The sequence below is a fragment of the Opisthorchis viverrini genome (assembly GCF_000715545.1).
Source record: "Opisthorchis viverrini unplaced genomic scaffold opera_v5_406, whole genome shotgun sequence".
NCBI lineage: Eukaryota > Metazoa > Platyhelminthes > Trematoda > Opisthorchiida > Opisthorchiidae > Opisthorchis > Opisthorchis viverrini.
The window spans coordinates 269,193-292,623 of NW_008752062.1; the positions used below are offsets into that span (position 1 = coordinate 269,193).

At 45.1% G+C, this 23,431-nt stretch overlaps 1 protein-coding gene across 1 annotated transcript in view; it reads right to left on the minus strand.

Moving 5' to 3' along the window:
• Positions 1-23,431, minus strand: part of T265_10761 (hypothetical protein) — a gene marked incomplete at both ends in the record, with an annotated part of 63,979 nt that overhangs the window by 3,338 nt on the left and 37,210 nt on the right. The window contains 7 exons of the mRNA XM_009177227.1: positions 621-721; positions 3,812-3,911; positions 8,457-8,594; positions 9,775-10,012; positions 11,118-11,221; positions 14,252-14,386; positions 22,409-22,615. Coding sequence (XP_009175491.1) covers positions 621-721; positions 3,812-3,911; positions 8,457-8,594; positions 9,775-10,012; positions 11,118-11,221; positions 14,252-14,386; positions 22,409-22,615 — 1,023 coding nt within the window. The remainder of the gene's footprint in view (positions 1-620; positions 722-3,811; positions 3,912-8,456; positions 8,595-9,774; positions 10,013-11,117; positions 11,222-14,251; positions 14,387-22,408; positions 22,616-23,431) is intronic.

Sequence of the window (23,431 nt, forward strand, 5' to 3'; positions counted from 1 at the left end):
TCCACAAGTCCACGGACAACCATGGAGTACGTGTAGCAGTCGAACTGCGGAGAAAAACACGTTCCCGCCGTCCGGACTTCCACCAAGGGACTCTCATATACGATAATTTCCCTTTTTGACTCGCTCCCATTTCACACTGTATTTATTTTTATACGTATCGCAACCATGCTAAAACCTCTATTAGTGCACATGCACCTTCTGATTTGTATTATGGCTACCGCCACCTGTGCACTCATAAACTCATTAGCTGGCGAAATTCCCTTTTTTTGTCAAACTTACATTCTAACCGAGCTCAAGTCTCATTCGTGCTTTGCACTGATTCACCTGAGAGTCAGTTGAGTCTCAAGTGAACACCAAGTTCATTTAGGGATGAGTTTGGTTCGACAGTTGCGTAGCATTTGATGACGAAGCAGGATGTAAGACTGAAGAAAACTCTAAGATTGCAAGGAAAGCAAAATCAGTCATGGGCGATCGAAGAGTTCTCAGCAAACTCGTGAAGTGTGTCTCGAATGAAAAGGCTTTCCTTCTGTTTTGAAACTCATTCTTCTGAGGAAAGTTTTCACGATTGCACAATGTGAGTAGTATATCTGTTTCGTAGGTACCAAACAAAAGTAACTCACTAGCGTAAAACAGGGAGTGATGACGCACCAGAATGCCACCGGTAAGTGTCCCAATCCCCACCCATGCATTGATTTCATGTTTCGACCCAGCTTCCTCGCACCTTGAAATGAGATAAAAATGACCGAATTAGCACTGCGGTTTCGTGGCCAGCTGGTCTGTGTGGTTAGACAGACCGATCACTGTCAAACTTTTCAATTTGTTGGCCTCTTACCCGTCTATACACGGTGGCAGCGCTCTTCCAACATGTATGCACTAAATGGACGGTTGAAACGGGAATTCCTCTGGGGGGAAACCACCCTCGTGGATGGTAAATGACAGTCCAAACTACTCAACGCTCCGTCATGTTGCTCTGTCTTGAACAATAAATGCACACAGAAAATGATGACTGACACAATGTGTTGGTTCATTTGGTAGATACTGGTTAGTAATTTCTTCGGAACATGTTTGGGGAAGTGGCGCAAGTTGGGGCATATTGAGTTTGTTCCGAAGGTGAACAACGGTTGAGCAAGGCAACGCACAAAAGATTTCTCCCCATTATCCAGTCTGAATTCCACACAATTCCCTTTTGAAGCTTTAATCCGTCATTTTAGACAAGGAACCTCTTCCAATTGTTTTTATTGACCTTCTAGTGTCAGCGTAGTTGCTAGTCAGTTCTTATCCTAATGTTTCACAGTTCAATTACGAAAGGGTCTTCTCTGGGTAGGTAAGCTTTGGTAATAAATCTTCTGGTAAGCCAGCAATACCGGGGTAGCTACAGGGGCATGGCTGAATGAACAAAAGGGCAGGACCGATTCCGCAGGACATCAGACGGACTCGAACCCCTTCCCCACCCCGTTCACCAGATACACTCAGAACCTACTACCCGAAGATGCATGGAATTAAGCGACGATGTCATGTTTGCTGGTGCAACGAAAGTGGCCTGGTAACTGTGAGCAGAATGATAGATGATATTTCATTTCAAAGAACCAAGTTAATTGGTCACAGATATCTGCGGCGGTAAGTTCATTATCTACCATTCGTTATCATACCGTCGCACTTCACTCTGTCTGGAGATTTACAATGAGTTCACCGGTGCTCTTCCCCGGTGTGTTCCAGTAAACCGATAGTTTCACACTGAACTGTTTGACCCAATGAAACCAAATCGGTACAGACACGGTCTTTAATCACTTTTATGAAAGACGTGGAATAGTCGAAAATATGGTGCTAAAAGCTGGTATACGAAGGCTTTGCGTTTGGTTACTTGAAAATCAAATGAGTGCAAAAATCAAGCACATTTTTTGCTGCAAACTTTGAGCTTCAACTCAGCTTGTTAGTCGTCAACTCAGAGCCACTATTCAAGACAATTTTCCATCTGTCCCGGAAGGGACTGGCAGACGATCGGCGGTTGGCAAAGTTTTGTTTTTGACACAAAAGCTTTATCAGGCCAGGTGAGCAGGTCACCAAGTTGGTCAGGTTTTAAAGCACATGGAGTACTTATAAGTAAGACCTCCTCAGATTAGCACAAGTCAGTTACCGGGCTCGGCGAACAGACCAACAGCCACCTGATCCTTCATCAACGAAGGCACCTGAGCTACCAGTATTCCGACACATTATCAGCGTGTATACCGCGAAAAAATAGCAAAATTGCAAGGAAAATAAATACTGCAGAAAAAGCTAGAATAAAGAGGACATTCTCCGGGAGCAGACCTCGTGAACCTCGATTTTCAGGGGAGTGCCCCACTACCAAGTGGGGATGCTCTAAGAAGAGGTCAAAAAAGACCGATTCAAACTGACACATTCCTTTATAGGGAATATAGTACGCAAGTCTGGCCTACGTATCACATTGGACTCTGGATTTGGTATCCTTCAACCGCTGTCAATGCACTACTCTTGTTTTCAAGACCTCTCAAGCCCAAGCTCTCAGATCATGATGAACATGTTTGATTCTGGGTTCTCGTGCCAACGCATTGGTCTGCCGATCGGTTACTCAAACAACAGGATTGTGACCCTGAGTGGAAGGCCTGTCTAACCAACCTGTCTAACAACCGTAATACGAAGCGCCACTGAAAATCAGATTGATAGTTGCCGAGTTACCCAAGGACAGCGACAAACTTTATCCATTCTGCTTGTGGAATCCCCACTTTTGAGAATGATGTAGATCTGCCTACAGTCCGGTATGCCCGTACCTTTAACCTAGGTGTGTCTGACACGTTGGAGAAACGAATTTGGTTGAGACCCGCCTGCCAGTATAATTTTCAAAAAGCACGGTATTTAGTACAGCTGGACGGCCCCCAGTATTCGCATAATGGAATTGAATTTTCGAAAGCTATGACGTCTCCCTGATAGACCAAAGCAATCGGGCAAGTGAGTTCAGAGTATCAGTCCAAACTTTCGAGCCCCATTTAGACATCCCGGGGTCTCAACGATGCTGGGAAATTATTCCACCAGACTTTTCCGCCAGATGTATGATTGCTTCAGTGGAGAACAAAATTTGGTGACAGCAAAAATATGAACGTAGATTAGGACCGATTTTAGTTTGGGCACATACGCGACAAAGTGCAACATTCTAGAGCAAAAAGTTTCACTCCACTCGTGAAGGTCTTACAGCTAAGAGCATTGTGCGGTTAATGGTCCACCAGCTGGACATGGTGGGGACGAGTTAGGAAACGAAGGTCATCCAGTTAAGTTCATCAGTAAACCCGAACGCAGTATCACGAGTTTGGTTGGTAATACTTGGCAAATACCAAAGAAAAATATCAAAATTGAATGAACACGCACGTGATCTGCCAAAAAGTCCATGTGAAAGTAAACTGCAATGTTGTTCCCAAAAATTTGTGAAAAATACATTGAAAAATCGCACTTATAACTGAATTTACTTGGGAGACCGCAAAAATATATTGTGATGGTTGACTCTCTCCCCGCCCCAAAAAGATACATTCCCGTCAGAAAACAGTTTGCCCTATCCACTAGACAGTTCCTCAAGTAGGGAGATAATCTAACTGAATCAACTCTGATGAGCTGGCAGCTGTCACGTGACATTTCTTCGCGATCCTTATTCATGTTCAGTCAACCACCAATCGATATTTCTGGTTGGCTTCTTTGTCCACTCTTATCATGCATATCAAACGACCATTGTGAAGCTTCGAAACAGAATGGCATGATAGGTAGTGGTAAAAATTCAAGGACCCCAAAGAGCAAAAACTTCATTTACCGTAGACGTAACCCGCAGCGATGCATTCAAAGAAAGCGGTCAACAGGATAATGAGACTCCCGGCATAATGATTGAACAACTGGAACACGTACATACCACCCTGAAATCGGACAGAAGGGGGTATCAAACAAGCGCTTATGGCCCATGACTGCTTCATTATCGTCGTGACAGGCGGTAAACAGAACAAGGGAAATACAAGAGTGTTTATCGGGGGCTTTATATCATAAGTGAAACCAGTCAATGGTGAAAAGCCAAAAAGCAAGGTGCAATTGATTCATCTTTGTTGAGAATCATCAGGGGTGTGAATCTAAAAGAACTCCATGATGTCTTGGATTCATGACCTGGCTCGGGGTTAACCATTCATTTAAGAGCGGCTGATTACCAGTGTAATCAGCTTGCACCTAGACTTGAGATATGCACTGATGACAGTTCACAATAAGAATCAACAGCTGTAGAGTGTTTCATGGATTTTCTGCATCTGATCTCAGCCTATCAAAAATGTACGCGTAGCTCGGAGGAAAAACAGACTTCAACCAATGAGCGAAACTCGTTGATCGAGGAACCGAGCAGCACGTGTGATCACGTGATATCAGTCTTTCACAATAAGAATCAACAGCTGTAGAGTGCTTCATGGCTTTTCTGCACCTGATCTCAGCCTATCAGAAATGTACGCGTAGCTCGGAGGAAGAACAGACTTCAATCAATGAGCGAAACTCGTTGATCGAGGGACCGAGCAGCACGTGTGATCACGTGATGTCAGTCCATTGATTGGAGGATGAATAGCTTTATCTCAGTGTCTTCCTAGTGATCAGAGGCCCGTGGTCGAATGGCTAATTTTTCAAACTCCGAACCAAGAGGTCGCCGAGCAGAGACTTCCTGAACTTTCGGAAGCTGACCACTGCAAACAATTCTCAATGAGAATGCAACGACTGTAAGGTGCATTTCGTCATAGACTGACTTTACACATAGGACGAACTATCTGATAAGCGTTCCAGAATCCCCTGACTGAAGTGAAAACGTATACCGTGATCTTGTGATAACAAATGGACCAATGGATTCCCCAAATTCGTTACACTTCAAGTAGCCAATCACGTCAAAAGATAACAAATAACCTTCGAATGCTATATAAACGCACGCAGGCAAGGAAGAAATACCCACCCAACTTGTCCTCGTTTGGTGACGAAACGTTTGCAAGCCAATTGACAAGCTCGGCAAACAGATCAACAGCCACCTGATCAACAACCAATAAACTCACCCGAGCTACCAATATTTCAACACTACCATATATCACACCTAGCATCTGTGCGAAACCAGAAAACAGAATGTCTACTCGGCTTAAATTTTTCACCTTCAATTACAAGGCACCTATTCTGTTTTGAGTAACAAGCTGACCTTTTCGCTATCTTTAAAGTCGTCGCAATAAGTGGAAGACACAATCTTGTTGAGCCCTCCTGAAGTTTAATGACTGAACGATTAAGACGAGGCCATTGGCTTCATTAAAACCGCAATCGGGCACTGCATTTACCCAGAACCCTGTGACTCAATCGTACGCTTATACAGTATCGACTTGTACCTTCTATTCGCCGATAGGTGAACAGACAAGAGCGGGCGAACCGACAGCAGTTTGCAAAACCCGTTTTACTTTGATGTGTTTTGGCACTTGCGTAGTTTGTACATCTCGCTGCTATTCTACATTGAAAGAAATTGACTAATGGTGGTTGCGGGGGAGATTTCGCAATTTCCAGTTGAGAATTATTTCTGTCAGCGAAGCCACTCTACGTTGAAAAGCCGAGAAGCAGTGTACACCTGTTTCATTTCAGGGATCATCAGGAAACTGAGAGCAATTTGAACCCGCGACTTTCCACCCACGAACCGCTGATCAGCAACCTGATGCGCCTCACGTGATCGAAGGATGAGCGGCTCTTTGTCCTGTCCTGGGCTATTCACACAGCTGATCAGCCACTCGTGGTCGAAAGGTTAAGGGTAGAGACACGGGCCGAAAGGTCACTGGTTCGAAAATCTATCACTTTCATCAGACGCAAACTACTGAAGATGGACCTGCTGTACGGTGCTTCTTGGCTTTTCAGTATGGAATGGTTTCACTGGCAGGGTAAGACCCGACCCCTATCTCAACACTAATCATTGTTTTTTTCATTCCGTCTGATAGGTAGCCAACTCCAAATATTGAGAATAATGGAAGATTTCAAAAAAAATGTTCTCGGCGTGAACTTTTCGTCAATGAGTTTTTGATTGGACGTCCACAAAGGACGAAGTTGGGCAATTCATATATTCAACTCTACACTCCTAGTCACGTGTTTCCTGGAAATGTAATCACGAGTTTTCTTGGAGATATTCTTGGTGGATTATCGTGATCATCGACAGCATTACATTAGTGTTCAAGAATGATGGTCCGCTTCTGTAAAACCATGATTTATTCGAAAGCTTTATTGTGAAATTAGGAATAAGAGTGTAAGGGGAAGGGACGGAATACTGGCTTACTACCATCCCACCGAGGTGCGATCCGTTCGTCATGTGAAGACCATTGTGGTATCATCCTGGTATCCGTCGCATCTAAAGTGCTCTCTGGCATTATTTTGCGCAGGTTGATGGATTATCAAGAGAGACAGATTTGTGAGAATCAAGCTGGGTTTCACCCTGGTCGTATATCTTTACCTGGAGATAAATTCTGTTAAAGCGCCACTCCTCCAGATGTCCCACATTGGTCGTTCCCCTAAATCTGAAAGCTACGTTTGATTCTGTCGACCTTCAGCAACTTTGGCAATGTCTAGCGATCAAAGTGGTCCCTTCCAACTTTCTCTCTCTTATGAGGGCACTGTATGCCAACTCTTGTGGGTGCGTACGAGTGTATGGGAGGCTCTCGCCTGAGTTCCCCACGTCCAGTGGTGTAAGACAAGGCTGTCCCCTTTCCTTTTCAACTTTGTTATTAAAATGCTGTTTGAAATTTCTCTGCCTGCCTCTGAAACCTCGGGGGTCAAAATGCTCCCGGGATGTCCTCTCACAGACATTGAGTATGCAGACGATGTAGCTGTCCTTGGTTCAGATCCTTCCCAAGTGCGAACGATTCCAAATAACCTAAATAACTCTGCCGCATGGTTTGGCATGCGCTTCACACCTGCAAAGTGTAGAGTGCTGCTATAAGACTGGGTGAAATCAAACCCAAACTTCGTGCTTGAGGGGAGCCAACCAACGTGATAGATAAATTTGTTTACCTGGGTAGCAGCATAAGTTCCGGTTGACTAGCTGGAGATGAGATTATTTCTCGAACTGGAAAGGCCAGGAAAGCTTTTACCAACCTCCGACACTTATGGCGCCGACGTGACGCAAGCTTGTCTGGTAAGGGGAGGGTTTACACCGCGGTGTTGCGATCCATACTGCCTTATGGATCAGAGACTTGGCCCCTTCGCGCAGAGGACATACGGATGATGTCAGTGTTTGTTCATCGGTATCTCCGAAACAATGTTCAGGTCTGGTGGGAACATTGGATTAGTAATGCTGAGGTTTGCCAGATGGTCTTAGGAAGAAAGAACTCTCCCGCGACAAATGAATTACTCACGCTTTATAGGTTGCGCTCGTTGAGAAATGTACTCCGAATGCCAGAAGAACGTCTGCCCCACAGAGTTTTTTCCCAGCCCTGTGTGATCGAGAGGTGGACAATGTTTGACCTGGCAACGAAGTACGAAAACACCAACCAGTAAACTTAGTCGGCTGAGCGACTGCCGCGTCCCTGGATGGGGACCGCGAGACTCAAATCACCAGTAGGTGACGACATTGGCAAAAATGGCCGTATCGCGCAGTCAGTGGCGCTCGTGCCTCAAAACTATCACCGTCGATGCATAGCTACCCTATTTCCGAACAAATTGGATATGCCTTCGCCTCCAAGGCTTGGTCATGTGTTCCACGTTCCCGTTTTCTGGTGATCGAAACTTTAGCAGCTGGAATGAATGTGCTTTTGGGATATGGTTTATAGCTGATAAATTGATTGATTGACTCCGGAGAGAAACTGACAACTAGAACCCCACGTCTGTCGACGTCCCTAACCAGGCGCAATGGGTACCACGCGGTTCCCATCCTGAGAAGTCACTTTTCTTGGCCTCGTACTTGGCCTAACCGACGCAAGTTCTGGCGCTGGATACATTTTTCGATGGGAGTCCCCGTTACACAACCAAACACTTGATGGATATGTAGCTCCAGTTATAATATTCGCGATGTTGGGCTAACTTAGACACCTTTAAAGCAAAGAACCAACTAGCAATGTGCAGTTCTCAAACCGGGAGTTGCCAACGAATCTGCAGGCCTTGGGAATTAGATATTCGGTCGAATTGCGTGAGAACTAACCAACCTGCACCGATAAAATGTTTCTTGACACATCTCGCTTGCAAAGTCAGTATGTAACACCGAGCTGTCCTACATGACATGGTTTCAAGAATGACACGAGTTACCCATATCATACTTTCCAAACCGAACACCCAAAATCTTCCGTTTTGCTTGGGTTACAAGACCGCGTAATCTCTGACCTCATGAGTCACGTGGTCTGTGTATCGTCACAGAATTGCTCAGGGATAACCGGAGATAAACACTGCAAGCGGATGGAATCTAACAGACCAGATAAGAAACTGAAACTCACATTAGTAATCATGGGTAATCCGATCATATAGCAGGCAACGCAGATTGATCCCACAAAAATCATTCGCAGTCGAGGTTTGAGGACCAGGCGTGGAAAGAAGTCGGTGATGGAGGTGACCAGACCTTCGACGCCTGCAAACTGTACGAAGTAGAAACCATTAGGAACTGGGAGGGCTACGCAAGTGTTTCACATTGTAATAGAACTGTGGGAGTACACACCCAACTGCCTTAAACTTTGAAGGTTCCGATTGTGTGATGTGAACCCTGTGTGTTGCGGAGGCATCTGTTATTCTTGGCAATTTTTGCAGTTTGGTTTTAGAACAGATGGTTGTTGGTATGTTCACCGAGCGTGGAAATTGAGTTGCTCGGCGAGCGGATCAACAAACACCGACCAAGTGACGCACGCGAGCTGCCAACATTTCGATATATATTGACAAGCAGACAGCTGCTTACCTCATTTTGTGATTCACATGTTATATCACTAACTGAAATGTGTACTGAAATATAAATTGTCATCTTGAACAGACCAGTTATTCTCCTTACTATTTTCACCTTTCATGACTTTCTCATCGGTCACAAATCAGCCGAGGTTCGCTAGTTTGCAACCCAAAGTTCCTATCGGGGTTCACAAAGTTGTGTTCCAAGGGTTACATACTCATCGGGTATGCTTTGACGCACATTATGGGGATCTATACAACATTTCAATGTTGGAGGGAACCGCACATAAACACTAACCCCGGTGCCTTGTTAACACAATCCAAGACTCCGGTTTGTCGGCACAGGTGTGCTGTTTGACCACCATTGATCAGATTCGCCCCAGGTGTTCTCCTCAGGTGATTGGTCGATCCTCCCACTGATCTGTGTCGCGTCTGTGCACCCTTCACCGCAAGGCGGACGTTTTAAAATTGAGCGACACGGCAGTTAATGGATAGAGGAAAGTAGATTTCTGGGTTTCAAATAGGTTATCTCTTACAAACAATCAAAACGAAGAATTTAACACGAAACGTCTGGTGTAAAACACCAATATCTTGAAGTAGTTTGTCGACCTGGCGGTGTCTTAGAGTCGTAAGCTTAATATGTTGTCAACTGATAGATTTTAGACAGATGGCCACGTGATCGGTCCCAGTTTTTGATGCCAATACGAGTCTAGATAATGTAAACTGCTTGGGATAAATGGTGGCCAAGGTGTTAGGTACTCCTCTAAATCGCTTCGTCAAGAGTGAACACTCATGGTTGCGTCCGCCTCCAAGGACTTATACACAATATGCACACAGAATGCCAACGTATTATCAGATGGATACTGACCCCCGCCAGCTTACCTGACTGTCTATTCCAAGCAGCAAAATCATGATGAAGAAACAAACGGCCCAAAATGGACTGGCTGGAAGCAAACCAAGCGCTTTCGGGTAAACAACAAAGGCCAGGCCCGGTCCGGATTCGGCAACTTTGTCGATCGATATACCGGCCACAACTGACATGTGACCAAGAGTGGCAAAAATCACCAGACCGGCAAGCAAGCTGGTGAATGTGTTGATAACCGCAAAAGCGACGCAGTCACTGGAAGAGAGGAAAAGGAGGGTATTCGAATTATTGCACTAAGAAGACGGAATGGATGATGGATGAAGGAAAGAGGTAGAAAGCGGAATCACCGTCCCTGCCACAATCAGACGTCATGGACTGAAAAGTTGACTGCGTCTGGAATTTGAGGGTCGTTCTGGTGATTGTTAAATCAAGCAGGTGAAGCCTATTCGTACAAGAATTCTGAGACGTTGAATTATGATTAAAAAAGTAGTTGAGAAGTTGCCTCAGGAAAAAAACGTTTATGTCCTTCTTTTGACGGTGTCGCCTACAAGAACCTGTTCGCTTGACGCGCTGATCATGCTGCTGATAGCCATGAATAAACGTTTACGTTTTTCCTCGAAAGAGTTCTCACGGCTCTCTTAAGCTTTGGTTAGTACATGGATATCTCTATGCGTACATCGTTGCGCTTATTAGTATTGGTTGTCTGAGGCATGTTACAAGTCAGTTCGGCCCAAACAGGGGGGTGGTCGATCCATTCTTTCACAAGTAAGTTAAACGATCCAAAAACACCAGGCAAATATTCTTACAGTTAGCTCCGCCTGAGAAGCCATCACTCAATGAACCAGTAAACATGTGAACACGTGATATCGATTTCCTGGTTGAGCGTCGAGTGACGTTATATCCTAAGTGCAAAATGGTACCACGATTGATCAGGCACTCGTGACCGAACGGTTGATAATTCAACCAGTGGGCGGTAGATGAAAGGTTCAGAAATTTCTATATTTTGATGTGTTATGATTCTCAATAGGAGCGGAACACTGTGCAGTGCTCCTTAAGGTCTCCAGTATAGACTGGCTTGACTTACGGGTCGAAATCTCCTTTGAAGGTAACCAAAGTGTGAAGGACAAGGACAAAATTACCAAATACCTTAAGATAATGTGTACCATCTCATCCCAAAATAATACATGTATAATAGTTCGTGCTTTTTCTTTCCCCAGTGCACTAAATCTATCAGCGCACGTGAAAATACCTGATTGGAATTCTACGACAGTCAAATTTGGCCAAAAACAGGGAATGAATGGAGGATCTTCGAAACAGGGTGGGAGTTGCTTTTCAAAGAAAGGGGTGGGCCTCAACATACCGAAAAGAATTGTGATGGTAACCGTTGTAGCTTCCAAAGGCTGCCAGGGTTCCAAGACTGATGGAGTAACTGAAGAAAATCTGGGCCCCTGCGTCAGACCATATCTGAAGCATTTTGGAATATGGAAGAAAGAAAAGTCATTTTGGTCCACGGCTAGTGGAAAGGCATAAACATCACGCAATTTTGTGAAAAGACGTGGATATATGGAGAATTTTACATTGGCTCATTTAAAGCAGAAGCGTCAAAATCATGTTCAAAACTCGGACTCCAGGAATAGCTGCAACACTGATAAATGTTCGACTCGATCCAGAAACCAGTCGCGTCTCGTTTGAAGGAGAAGTGTGCCTCGGATTCACAATATTTCACAATATTTCAGCTTGCTGTGGAAACGAGCCAGACGAGGTCAAAAAAATGACTCGCAGTGAAGTATGAAAGCCATTACCAGCAAACTCAGCTGCGCTGGTCATTGCTGTCACCTTGGATGGGGATCCCGAGATGGGCCACAGTAATTGTTACAGACATTGTCAGACATGGCCATATATGGCGTTCGTGTATCCAAGCTATTGCCTTCAATGTATATCTCCCTTCTCAACCCCCCTACTTATAAGTTCAAAGACAGGCCAGTGCTTCCGTACCAATTTATCAGCTGCCGCCTTCAATTCGCAGCTACTTACCCACCCAAACCTTTGATGGATGAAATCGGAGCATCTACAACCACTGTACGACAAGTACGCTGCTCTTACAGCTTATTGATGATGAATGATGATGATGATGATGATGATGATGACGATGATGATGATGATGATGATGATGATGACGATGATGATGATGATGATGATGATGATGACGATGATGATGATGATGATGATGATGATGACGATGATGATGATGATGATGATGATGATGACGATGATGACGGAACACTTCAGGGCACTTGATCTACTATAGGCTAATAATTGAGCCACTGGGTGCAATTCAATCACATGGTTGCCCACACCCCTCTTGATCTCTCGGTCAAGATACAGTGTCCAGCTACTAACCGGAAGATCGCGAGTTCGAAAACCATTGCAGACCCAAGGAAGATGAAGGATTCCTACAGCTCCAGATTCTTCAGCATTGACAAGCTAGGATTGACGGACGAATTACTAATTGACACTTCTAAATCCCTTCACTGTATACAGCATATTTTACTCATATTCGATTTGCACAAATACTACTATTTTCTGCTGATTTATTTGCCAAATAAGAGTGGAAGGCGGAACCAAATGAGTTACGGTATGTTCCACATTTATACCGGCCTTTAAGTGAGACACATGCAACGAATATACAAACTGAGCCTGTTAAAAGTGTCGGAATATGTCCAACGATGTGCCCCCAGAAAGGAGGACCCAGGCAGTAGGATGTCAGGGCAGTGACATAATCAGCGCCGATGCGAGATTAATCGCAGTGTAAGGAGATTCTGTAATTTATACAAACTGAGCCTGTTAAAAGTGTCGGAATATGTCCAACCGCTGTGCCCCAGAAAGGGGGACCCAGGCAGTAGGATGTCAGGGCAGTGACATAATCAGCGCCGATGCGAGATTAATCGCAGTGTAAGGAGATTCTGTAATTTTTAGATGAGATTTCATCCTGTAATGCATCCTGTAGTGGAGCCACTTCAGTGTAAAAAGCCGAAAAGCACTGTGCAACTGTTTTATCCCCATTGGGGATCATCAGCAGTGAGCGTCCTGCGAAATTCAGAGAGTTTCGAACGCACGACCCCCTGACCAAGGGCCGAACACTTGGCTAGACAACAGTGCTCAATTAAAAATTCTACAAACTCTCCTCATAGTACGATCAATCAATGAACGGCTCAAAGGACTGATAATTTTACAATATGAGTGAAACTTCTATCTGAGAAGTCGTTGCTCGAAAATCCAGTCAGTACGTGGCCACGTGATGTGATGAGTGGGGCCATGTGCTGTCTAGGTGACAGCTAATCGCATCGTTGAATCAAATCTGTCATCTCATCACTGAGTTCGACCATTCATTTCACCAGTTAGCTGATCACTACTTTGCCCTCAGACCATACAACCAACGAAAAACAATTATCGAAACAGTGCTATTCTCCACCACAATATCATTTCCTCTGTACAAGGAACCTACCCTCGTGGGAGTTCTGTTGTGAAGCAGGAACCGAATAGGAAAAACGAGAAGCATGTATTTGGGCAAATACACTCACTGACATATCAATTTGGTTTCCATGAGAGCCTCAAGTGAAGCTCTCGTTTATGATATTCTTCAACTGAACTCGCTGCACAAAGGCCGCATCATGTTTAAAGTTGCTTTGCAAATGAATGTATTTGTCAGAATTCATCCAATCTGGTTTCAGGTAGGACGTAATCTCGACAGAAACTCGGCAACTGCACCTACCTGATGAGCCCCAAAAAGGGCAAACCCGGTCGTGGGCTGTCAACGAGTTTTCAGAAAACTGGTAAGTCGTTTCCTCTAAGAACACGGATGTACTGTTTTAACCTTCAATCTAAAAACCGCACCCATGACATTGCTCAATGGAATAAAGTGATTTTCAATCAGTAGGTGATATGCTCTGACGGAAATGGGATCCACAAATTACAAAGACGCAATCTAAAGCACTACACATGGAAACATCAAAAACGTCAAGATGAGCGTGATCTTTAGAGAGATGGTTCAACAAGTTCCTCCAACTTACTGTATTTCCACTCAGATTAAAAGTACGATATCTTACGGTACAGCTCTCTCCCATCTCATTGTGAATTGACGGATGTTGACCGTCAAGATGATTTATCCAAATGTCACCTCGTCTAACCTATTCGTTACAATAAGTAGGATCATTCAATGTTCTCATATTCGGAGGCGTATTTTGAGCCCAAGTGACTACCAAATGAACTGAACTCTTTGGAATTTTCCCAACTCAGCTGACTGGATTAAAGTGGAATTTCAACTGTGGAGGTTGTTTTTTTCAAAAGAATTCTCGAAAAACCCAGTATTTCTTGATGCGGAATATTCTGGGACACAGAAGTGTGCAATACGCGCTAATCATATATACTACTCATTCTATAACAAAGTACATACCAATCAGTTAGGAACTTCCATGTGGTGGAGCTACGACTCACCGTCATGTCGGCCAACTTCCCCCAATCCGGAGTGATGTAATATTGTAGACCTATAGATGAGCCCTCAAGTGAGACTGCTCGACCCAATAGTATGAACATGAATACGTAGGGTGTTGTGGCGGTCACGTACATGATCTGAAATAGGGCAGAATCAACAGACAGTTAGTACGGCCGTGAGTTCAGTTTTAGTAGATCAGATCGCATGATCATCACTGCGTCTTAGATCACATACGAGCCTGGACTAAAATCCGATTTGATCTGGTTAGTCAAAGCTTGCACAAACTACCCGTTCCTATATAAACATCGCTTGAAAAGTTACCGTTTCTACTTTTCCGTGGACCCATTCTATCGACAGCTGTCGCTTTCTGACCCCACACGTCGCGCGAATCAGAATGCGACGTCCAGACTTCGAGAGTCTACACTTCCGATGGTGACTGAGGCCGGAATTATTTAGCCACTGGCGGAACAAACTTGAAACTATCATGGACGAATATCAGATTATTAATGCTGAGACGCGGAAGATGAATTTTGGAAAAGCTCACTCTCTTTCAACGGACCCGCTGCTCATGCTCCATGGATCACGTTGGGCCAAATACTTCAGAAGACCGTTTGCCTCGGAGAGCTCTTCTTTCCCAGTCTTGTATGAAATGCTGAAGACGCTCATTTAAGAAAATTGGCAACGAAGCACGAACGCCAATGCTAGTCAGCTGAGTCACGCTGTGAACAACCGTCTCTCTCGGGGCTGGAAAACAGGGACGAGACAAATCAAAGCTTGGTGAGCCTGAGCGATATCGCTCTGTCACGCCGCCGGTCTTGTATAAAAGCTACCTCCGTCAATGCGCAGCTCTCTGCCGGACCGAAAAAAAAGCATTGACGTCCACTGAGCTGTCGCCAGGACCATGCAGCTTTCATCTTCATTCCGCCTCGCCTTGGTGAACGAGGTTTTCACAGCTGGACCTACCGCACTTCATTACGCGGTTTTTCAGCCGAAAAAAAACTAAACTCAAATGCAAAACACTTGAGAATGCGAAAATCCTCGTTTGTTTTCCACTCAGTCCTAAGGCTAGTGACACAAAACGTAGCAGTCACGTAGAATTGCAATGTCCAACCTGTGTCGCTTCATGGCTAAATCAAACATGTGGATCGAAAGTCTGGAAAAGACTTTATCCGAATGTAAGACAGTGAATCAAGGAGTAACGTTCCTTGAAGTGGTGAAAACAATGACAAATAAGGTTCCTCCACCTTTGTAATGCACTACTCATAAGGTTGCTGAAAATCCGTCAACAGCCCACGACCGGTTTCGCCTTTTTTGGGGCTCATCAGGTAGGCGCAGTCCTCGAGTTTCCGTCAACCTCATGTTCTACTTGAAACCAAATTGCACGAAATGAGCAAAGATACACTCATTTACATCATAAACAAGAGATTCAGCTGGGTTCCAGGTGAGTCTCTCGAAAAACCAAATTAGTTGGCAAATGAATGTATATTCGCTAAGGTCCCTTTACCTTAGGATGATGATTAAGTTGATGCATAAACATCTACCGATTACCGGATCATCAGCTCTCCGCGGTAAACAAAACCAGGAATCCGTAAAACGTGGACAGTGAGGCTATTTTCCAGACTTGTTGCATCCTCATGGAGAGGATGGTTCTTGAGACAAGCCATTTTTCCCAATAAAAGTCGGAAAACTACCCCCAACATGGGTTTCCGCAGGGATATAAACATAAGTTCAAGGATGGTATCGATTTTCTCCAAAATCTGCCTGGTTCGCCATTTTTCGGGAGTCCATTGGAGGGAGAAGTGATGGTAAATTCCATTTGGGACCCAAAGTGATTTAGTGAACTACTAACACACACTACTGACACGATGAGGGACGAATCCATGAAAATCTAGGATCTTCATGTTCTTGAGCACTACGGGTCTAAGATTTACTCGGTCACGCAAAACGAGGTTAGACAAGAGGTGATTGTGCAACACTCTCCGGAAAACTGCTCGAGGAAACAGCCGCGTTTCCGGATAACACAACAAATCCCTGTGTAACGCTGTCTTAGAAACCGAACAAGTCAATGTGGGTTGCAGAAAATTTTTTTCTTCTTTCTTTTTTTCTTTTCTTTTCCGGCCACTCAAAGCCACAATTCTAATGTTAGAAACTATGGAAAATCAGAAAACTCGTGTGATCACGCTGTCAGGACCACTCTTTTTTGCGCATTCCAAACCAGAATGGTGTGTCTGGTCACAAATGTTCGAGGATAGGGCGAAACTGCGTGCCTTGCTAGTGTGAATTTTGTGGCACTAGCTATTCGCTAGCGTACCTACCGCAAGGGGCAGTTGGTTAGGCGAAGGCGATTGTCGCAAGCTGTTGTGGAAACTCGATCTTCACTTGCCACCCTTACTGTGCGTGTTTGTGTGTATGTGTGTGTGTGTGCACATGGAGGCCTAACGTCCAGCCTTCTTGCAATTCGTTTGCACGCCCTCAGGCTATGATTTTTCCCCACGAAAAAAACCCAGCTAGTGAAATTTCTGGCCTACCACGACGATCAGCTCAGCTGACAGTTTGCGCCACAGGCATGTGAGATCCGAACAACAATGATCCGAACCGCTGGCAGCTGAAACCATTGAGTTGAAATTTGCACAGGCTACACGCCATTGTCTTCAGTTTGTTCGGAAATCGCCTAACAGAATCGTCTATGCAGACATCATATTATTATTATTATTATTCGTTCACCTGTAGTACCCTTTCGGTGCCTGACTATCATACTACCCGGAGGTTGCACGATGGATGAGCTACTGCCAGGTTACCCAGCCCAGATAGCCCAAGCCCAGACAGCGGAAGTCGAGAGGTGGAATTCGGGTTAGAACCATGAACCTTCCGGTCAGTAAATTCGCGCTCTAACCACTTGGCCAACTCGCCCCCGCCTATGCAGACAGTGCTCATGTGATTGTCTGAAGTGAAAAGCGATTGATGGGGAGAAAATCATTGATATGAAGAAATATTAACTGAAAAGCCTTCACTGGCTGCGAATTGCACTACCTGCATCTCACCGTTGACGAGCTTTATGACCCGTGTAGCTTGAGTAAAGTATGAGATAAGAAGGTCAGATTTGGTGATACTAAACACTTGGTGGTCGTCCGACTTCGCACCTACTCGCAGTATCCATGTAAGTTCAGGTGGATCATCTTTTAAATTTGGCACTCTTCTGCAGTTCTGGTGTCTGACGAACCAAAAAACGGGAACGACCACAGGAAAATTTTCATTCTTTCTGTCTCACAAACTTGGGGAACAAGCCGTTGTTCGAGAAAGGTTTTTCCCGATATTCGTTGGAAACGATATTGGTCGGCGATTCGTTTTGGACATAAACGCAGACTGTACACCTTTGATTGTACTCGTACCTGGGTGTTTGAAGATTTCTGCCACCGCAGCATTCAGCCATTGTGGTGTGTGAATCATAGTTAGTCCAGCAACTCTTCACAGAAAGCAGTAATAGAAATGGCTGCCTTATTGGACGTAAAACCTTACCCTTACACTCCATCAGTTTCACGTGGTTTGAGCTGGCATAAATCAACGGCAAACAGCGGGAATTATCACTGCAGAATCGCAGAAGACGTATCATTTAAGAGATACGTCAGTCGACCATCAATAATGGCTTGACGAGCAAAAGCGTCTCAATAGCCAGAAAGCAATCCAGTCTTGGCTAGTCATTTTTTTTTATCAACCAATACGTCAAGAGTCCTATCACACCTGAGCCACGCGAGCATTATTGCTTATAACTTGTTGACGGCGATGCATGTTTTGGACACGTCTATTGATATTGCAACCTTCCTTAAAGGTGGGCATTATTGACAGGAACACCAGATGAGAACAGTGGTGCTACATTGCCGTACATCTGTGTCAACTTATTCGAATATAGTCTTTTTTTTTTTATCAACCAATACGTCAAGAGTCCTATCACACCTGAGCCACGCGAGCATTATTGCTTATAACTTGTTGACGGCGATGTATGTTTTGGACATGTCTGTTGATATTCCAACCTTTCTTGGAGGTTTAAGGAGAGGGGGGCTGGCCTACCACACTCATCCAAGGTGCTTACAAATCCTACACTCAGCCAGACAGTCCAGATAGAAATTGACGCTATGAACGCCACTAACATCAGTTACCCGCTATGCACCAGAAGGGCCACGTGGGCCACATACCGGAAGGCAAGCAGTCCGAAAACAGCATCCAGACTTTTGTACCAACCTACATTCCCTTTTTCCATTTTGGATTCGAAAGGCTGATTTCCTGATCTCTCTATTGCAAATGCGCTGCTAGCATCCAAGCCCTGCTCGCCAGTAAATTCTGTGACAAAATGTCTTCAGTCGAAATGGGACAAGGCCACAGATGACGAATTTAGGCCAGATGCAAGCGCGCCGTCAACCCCGAATAGATTCACTTGCCCAAGACTGCCGCCGATTGAGTAAGTGAGTGCTCATCGTCCTGTCAATGTTCCACCAATACCAAAGCGGACAGCCAACGGCTGAAGGAGCTAAGTCTGACAAATGTGGGACTGGCTGCGTAAAAAAGCTTCATATACTATCACGGCTGACCTGAAAAGTCTCGAGTGGATACAACCCAAGAGGCTCACCATTCGACTTGTCCTGTGTCCTTCCTTTCAAGGTCCGCTCTGTCCGCCATGTTTATCTTACGTTGATGTACCCGGTGGTCCTGTTGAAATCGATGTGGTTAAACTCAACTTATATATCCTGTCCATGATTCAACCGCTCCCAAGTTGCCAGGGTAACAGTTGTACTGTTGGTGTGATGGCTATGGTGAAAACTTTAGGTTTTGCGGTTTCGTGGGCATATCGCCTCCGAAGTTGAGAACTGCTGTCAAACTTCGCATCCACCTAAATCTGATCGTGGAACCTTGTGGTAGTCAATCACCATCATCAGCGTCTCTTATGGAACGATAAAGAACTAATCTTATGGGTCCTAGCAAACATTTCATCCTTGTGGTATCTTTACCAGCTCGTTCTCGCCTGATCTTGTTCTCAAACCAACCTAGGGACTTAGTGATAATTCCAGTCCGTGAAGAACGTCACAAACCCTGAAGTAGATGAGGTAGACGGGAATGAATTGCTTCCGTTCGCACTAAAGCGAATATTAGATTTGATACGACAATTTACGGTGCTATGTAGAGAAAGGAAGTGGACGCGAGGTTTGAAAGATATGGTTGGTGTTCGCCAAATATCCCTCCACGAATTTTGAAGCTGTTTTCCAAGAAGGTAGAACTCTGATGTACATATCAGATGGTTTACTAGGAAGGTGGAAGACGGTAGGCAGGTTTCAAATCTTTGTTCCATCCCCAACCGAGGTGATGTCATCAGTACGTCGTTTTGTATTGAAGCGGTATGCTACTCCAGTCGGTCACTGAGACCCAACTGTTTAAAGCGCATTCATGCAAGGGTCAGCGTCGGATTACAAAATGACCAGTACTCAGGAAGTAAATTACTCGGGGAAAATTTCAACCGGATCAATCAGTCAAAAGTATCACTAACTTGTCTGAATGTTTGGATGGGAATGAAGGCGACAGAGGCTTTTGATGCCCCGCTTCAGACGGGTTTGGAACTAGATTCGGTCAGGAACAGTTCGTGCATATCTGGTAAAAAGGTCTTCAACGGTCTGCTGATTTTTGCTCCCCCAAGGTGACAGGCTGGACAAGTGAACCATTTGATGAATAATCACTGCAGTATATTCTCACAAGGGAAACTACTCTCAAGGTTGCTGAAAACGCTTATACAGCCCACATCCCGTTTTCGCCCTTCTAGGGGCTCATCAGGTAGGCGAAGTCCCCAAGTTTCGGTCAACCTCATGTCCTTTTTGAACCGAAATCGGACGGAGTTCGACAATACACTCATTTGGTTTTCACGGAAGACTCAACCGAATCACCGCAGTAGTGTAAAATGGATGCACTGAGATACATGAAGATAGATGTTGATTCCCATGGATCGATATGTGTGAATCATTAAAAACTAGCAGGGTTTGATGGGATACCCGAGGAAGAATGCTGGGACCTCTCCATCTTTGGATGATCATCATCATTGTCAGCTGTAATAACCGCGAACTTGTCGTACAGTGGTCGTAGCTGCCTCCTTTCGTTCAAAATTTAAGCTCGATGCATTTCCAAGTTCGACAAGCAGACCAACAACCATGCAGCGCACCTGGACTACCTATATTCCTCAAATTCGTCAGTGTAGCAGTTCATTGCTGAGGCATTGCTGAGGCACCGACACGCACTGACCATGTCAGGCGGGCGCTGATAAATGAGTGCGTAAATACAACACTGTAGGTAAACTGGTAAATGAGGGCATTGTGAAGGAAGGCAATAGCTTAGATGCACGAGCGCCATTGAGGGCGCGACTGGGCATGTCTGACAATGTCTCTAGCCGTTGATGTGGCCCGTCTTTGGATGATGATGATGTGCACCGGGGGCTTCGCATCTTGTATTATTTCTGATTATTGTATTGTATTATTTGTATTGTTGTATTGTATTGTATTGTGTATTGTATTATTGTGTGTATTGTGTGTATTGTATTGTGTATTGTGTATTGTATTATTTCTGATTGTAGTGTGACAGATGAGGTGAATGCACGAATCTGCAAGGCTCGGGTCACGCTTGCTAATTTGAGACACCTATGGCGTTAAAGTGTTGTAGCTTTGAATCTCAAAGGACTTGTGTATCGGGTTACAGTGCGGGTTGTTTTGTTGTATGGCTATGAGACTTGGCTTGTTCGAGTAGCAGAACGGAGAATCTTCAGTTGTCTCAGAACCATAGCTCGTGTGGATTGGTGTCGGCGAATCCGTAACGAGGCAATTAGAAAGTGAGTTTTCAGGTGTGCAACAGGTACTTCCATTGAAGAATGTGTGCTGCACCAGAAGCTGCGTTGGTTGGGCTATGTGTTGCATATGCCGAACCGTCGTTTGCCAAAGAGAGTGCTGTTTTTCATGCTCACTTTAGATTGGCAGAAGCAGAGATGTGGCTAAGCTTTGGCGTGGCAGTGGGGTATGTAGGAGATTACGAAACGTTTGGGTGCTGTCAGTGCTACTCGCCTTCCAGGATGGGGATCGCGTGATCCCAATGCGCCTGGTTGGAGATTTTTCGCGGTATGGCTGCCAACAGATGTCAGTGGGGTTCTTGTTGCCAGTTTCCATCCAGATTGCCCGAATGCGTGTTTGGAGGTGTAGGCATCTCGGAAGGATTGTAGTAAGTTAGCACTGAGTCCCGTCCGCTGTCCTCTTTCCTTTTTTTCTTCACAGTAAGGCTTTTAAATAAAGCACGGTTGTACGGCAGCGAAGCATCGCTGACATCAGTGTTCAACACTGATGTCATTCTGTCCATGACGGTGATGATGATGAAGTGAAACCCTGTTATTATATCAAGGGATGTAATAACGCTGAATTTTCCATGTATCACCAATTTCGATATTCATCATTATTATCCGCTGCAATAACCGCGTACTCGTCGTACAGTAGTCGTACCTGCCACAGTTTCGTTCACCGATGATTCGAGGAAGTGGGGTAGGTAGCTGCGAATTGAAGGGGGAGCTGATAAATGAGTGCGTAAATACGGCACTGTGGGTGAATTGTTAAGTGAGGGGATTGGGAAGGGAGTTATGCATTGAAGGCAATAGCTTGGATGCATGAGCGCCGTTGAGAGCGCGTCTGTGCCATGTCTGATAATGTCCCTAGCCATTGATGTGGACCGTCTCGGGGTTCCCATCCAGGAAGACCGCAGTGACCAGCGCAGCTGAGTTTGCTGGTAATGGCTTTCACACTTCGCTGCCAAGTCATTGTTTGACGATCTCTGACTCTTTTCCACCCTCCAAGTGGTTGTGCGAAAAGAACCCTTCGAGGAAGTCGGTCGACTGGCATACGCAGCACGTGGCCAAGCCAGCGCAACCGATGCAGTGTGATCAGTCCATCTATCGAGGGTGAGTTATTTCTCCCGAATAACATTCGACCTACTTCAGCATTGCTGATCCGGTGTTCCTACCAGACTCGGACAATGCTCGGAAGGCATCGATGGTAAAACAGTGAAAGTCTTTAGACGTCCTCGGCGCGCAGCGGCCAGGTTTCTGATCCGCACAGTAATATGGAGCGCACCGCAGCACTGTATACTCAAACCTTGACGGATAACCTGATGTTGCGCCCACGCCGTGGGTGACGCAGGTTCACAAAAGCTGCTCTGGCCTTTTCAGTGCGGATCATGTCATCTTTCGCGAGACCACCCAGACTGATACAGCCGTCCAGGTAAACAAATTTGTTTAATACCTCAATCTGTTCATCCGCAAGCATGAGGCTAGGATTCGGGCCGACCCAGTCTTGCAGTAGCTAAGGCTTTTAATAACCAGCTGAAGGCAAGTAGCGGATTCCCGTTGTTATGCCATTCTACTATTTTAACTGTCATCCGTCAGTTCTTTCAACGGCAACATAATGATGCGTCGATGAGGATCAATGAAAGTCCTGAAAAATTTCGCACGTCATTTGGGTACAAATAGGCCTTAGCTCCTCGACTATTACACTGTAGACCAATATATGCCGTGCCCTGGGAGGAGCGAAGCAGTCTATGCACCTTGTCAGTTAATGCACAGCCTTCTGGATGGGGAATGTTCCTGAAAATGTCGGTCCTGTACGCAAGCGAAACTTGTTAGCTCAATCTGGCAACGTTCAGAACTTAGCCGTAAGCAAGCATGTGTCTACCATGAAACGAAGATACCTTGCTTTATGGAAACATGTTTTAAGATTTGAACTCCACACATGTGAAGCATTCCTCCACGTGATCCGACTGCCAAACACCCAAGAGCTTTGGTAATTTCGTCTTTCCATAAAAAAAAGCATCAAGTGATTGAGGCATGCGCTTCACGTGCACAAGGTAGATGAAAATAACAGTCACAAAGATGACGAATGCCAAATAGACCGAAACGTCACCAAGCATCGGGGTTGCTTAATGCGTGTGTGACGTACTGCTGGACCAAAAGAGTCGTGTGACGTCAGGAAGGTTAGTAACGGAGGTGTACTCGATGCAGACTTTTGTGTAGCAATTCTCATTTTCTGGGCAGCGTGAGAAGGTTCGTGAGAAATCGGTCTCTGCTTTCGTGTTCATCATTTTTTGTTTTCACTGAAACAATATACTAGGAGTATATATAT